Genomic DNA, 2,835 nt, shown 5'->3' with positions numbered 1-2,835 from the left:
GCTTGAGCCACAGGCGCTGAGCCCCCACTCCAAATTCTTACACTGAAGTCCTAACTCACACTATCTCAGGATGTGCCCTTATATGATACAGGGTCATTGCCAATGCAACTAGTTAAGATGAAGTCATACCAGAGAAGGGTGTACCCCTATTTCAAAGGACTATAAAAAGGGGAAATTTGGACACAGATTTGCATACAGGGTGAATAGCATGTGAAGGGGAAGGCAGCCATTTTACAAGCCAAGGAGGGACTCCTGGACCCAATTCTCTCTCACAGCCCCTCACTAGGAACTAACACTGCCAACGCCCTGATTTCAGATTTCTAGCCCCCAGGACTGTGAGACAGTAATTTTCTGTTGTTTACGCCACCTCCTTTGTGGTACTTTGTCGTAGCACTACCCACACTCTAACACAGGAGCTTAGAGGTCAGTCAATGGTAGGAATCTCCTGGACAGTGTCCTGACAGGGGCCATCTAAACAATTACACAAGCCAGTTGAATCTCAGTCACTGACAGGCAAATCAAATGATCACTTGCTGAGGGCATCAGCACAACTCACGCACCAGAAACATAAGAAAATAGCAAATTTATCTAGAATTTTGCAACCAGAAAATCTAAAACATGAGCTATTTTAGATGTCTAGACATTTTGAGTCCTGTGACACAATCTTATCAGTGCCCAGGTGTTCTAAAAAGTCTTGTCCAGTTCTTTATAGGAAAACACTGGAGTGAAATAGAACAAAGTATTAAATAGAGATTCTCTGAGGAGCGAAATTGGGGGTAAAAGGTTATTCTCTTTTGATGTTTTGTATCTGTAGTATCTCATTACATAATGAATGTGTTGCTTGTGAATTTAAAAAAAAAAATTGTAGAGGGCATTCACCTTATTATTGTGTCAACTCTGACTCCATATAGTTTCACCTCCTTGGTCCTAATTCTCTACTCTGGAGTTCCATAGAAGACCCTGAATTTGTCCTACTTCTCAGGAAGAGGCAAGGTGAAAGGAAGAGTTTCAATCTTCTTACCCCTCTACTTACATTTTTCTAAAAGTCATTACTGCCACATAGTTAAAAAAAGAAAACAAAAAACCACTGGTTTGTATGACATACTCATTTTTCAATTCCAGTGTTTATATCCAGCTTCTTAATTCAGTGAATATTAGAAACTTTAGGTCTGTCACTTCCTAACTCACTTCCTGACTCATAACAGGGTTTGGAACAATTATGAAACAGGATGCAAATGTGGGATTGTAAACTGTCCCAGTCCAGGGAACAAATTTGAACCACTACTCTCCAGAGGGAGGTTGGAAGAGGCTCAGTCACCTCAACAAAAGTTTTGAGAAGGCAGGAAATTTATGTTAAGGAAAGCAGAGTAGACTCTAACAGACCAGATTGAGTGTTCGCTGATTAATGCTATGCTTGGCTCTCGAAGGATACACCTATTTAATATTTGTTGGATTTACTGTTTTTCTGTTTTAAGGGATCATTGCAAATAGCCTGGGAAAACTGGTTGTGACAAGAAGACTGAAAACCTGTAGGAAGTCGGGCAAAGGGAGTGGTTAAAATTCTAGCCGTCTCATCTTAGAAAATGAGACACACAATCCTCCTTGCTGTCCTTGTCTCAAAAATATAAAAGGCATTTTGTAAAAAAAAAAAAAAAAAGAAGAAGAAAAAAGACTGTAGATAAAAATTCAATTCATTCATATTTTAATCATGTAACTTACCTCATCTGCAAGACTTGATTCAAAATACTGATGGGCAGTATTGAGAGCAAGCTTTAGCCATATTTTATATTCCAGGGATGGCCAGAAAACATCAAAGCCTTCATATAAATCCTCCAGGGAGATAAAGCAGGCCTGAAACAAGACACCGGGCCACAGCAGTTTGATTTGGAACTAAATTACAAGATGATCACAAGACGCTTGCAGATTTAATCTTCATCTTACCTCTCCGAAAAAAACTGTCAATTCTAGCATAATGATGATACTCTGCCATTTTAAAGCACTGGCATTGTGAAAAAGGTTGTTTGCTACGTTTAAGGTATTAAATGTGCAGTCCAATTGTTAGGGAAGAGAGCAAACAGGTAGCAAGGGAGGTAGGTGTGGCTAAGGGCAGAAAGCAGAAACCCACTGGAATGCAGGAAAGAAACCATAGGATCAGATATTTGTGACTGGAGACTTTTTCCCAGCCCAAGGATGCACAGTGAGGAGCTCCTAGTGACCTTGACTGACCTGGTTTTGACCCCCAGTGAGTTTTTCATGAAGGATTCTGGGAAGATGCATGCATAGAAAAATGTTATATAACCTCAACCTGTTATGCAACCGGTTATATAACCCCAACCTCTCCGTTACCCAAACGTGGGAAAAGGCAACAAATCCTACCCCGGAAAGAGGCGGGACAAACTAGTGAATGTATAAAAGACGGTGTGTACTAAGACCTCCGGGCCTTCTCCACCTGCAGAAAGTGACCTGTCTCTTCCTCTGAGATGGATTTTCTCTTTGCAATAAACGCTGTGTGATTGCTTTGTATCTGGGATCACTCTGTCATCTGCTTGGTACCAATACTCATTCCTGACCCTGGGAACTGAGGACTAGGAAATATCAAAACAGACCTAACACAATTAATACTGTAGCCTTAATAATAGACCGGGTTCACCGATAACAGCAGGGATACAAAACGTAAATAAGCAATAGGCCAGGGAAATTTATGTCAGTCAATAGGCACAATGAAGGATACGGCTCCAGAGCCTGAGTTTCAGGAACTGAGACATAGACATTTGTCTTATTTTTGTTATCACAGTGGGTATAGTATTTGTTTCCAGAGGCAAACTGTTTACCTGA

General features: G+C 40.7%; 1 protein-coding gene across 1 annotated transcript in view; it reads right to left on the bottom strand.

Annotated features, from left to right (window-relative positions):
* Window positions 1-2,835, bottom strand: part of SLC9C2 (solute carrier family 9 member C2 (putative)) — a 70,351-nt gene that overhangs the window by 2,791 nt on the left and 64,725 nt on the right. The window contains exon 23 of the mRNA XM_012802591.1: window positions 1,720-1,851. Coding sequence (XP_012658045.1) covers window positions 1,720-1,851 — 132 coding nt within the window. The remainder of the gene's footprint in view (window positions 1-1,719; window positions 1,852-2,835) is intronic.

Source organism: Otolemur garnettii, unplaced genomic scaffold (genome assembly GCF_000181295.1).
Source record: "Otolemur garnettii isolate 467f Iridium unplaced genomic scaffold, OtoGar3 scaffold00016, whole genome shotgun sequence".
NCBI classification, from domain to species: Eukaryota; Metazoa; Chordata; class Mammalia; order Primates; family Galagidae; genus Otolemur; species Otolemur garnettii.
Note: the sequence above shows the minus strand (reverse complement) of the source record. Positions and strands in the feature narration are given on the sequence as shown.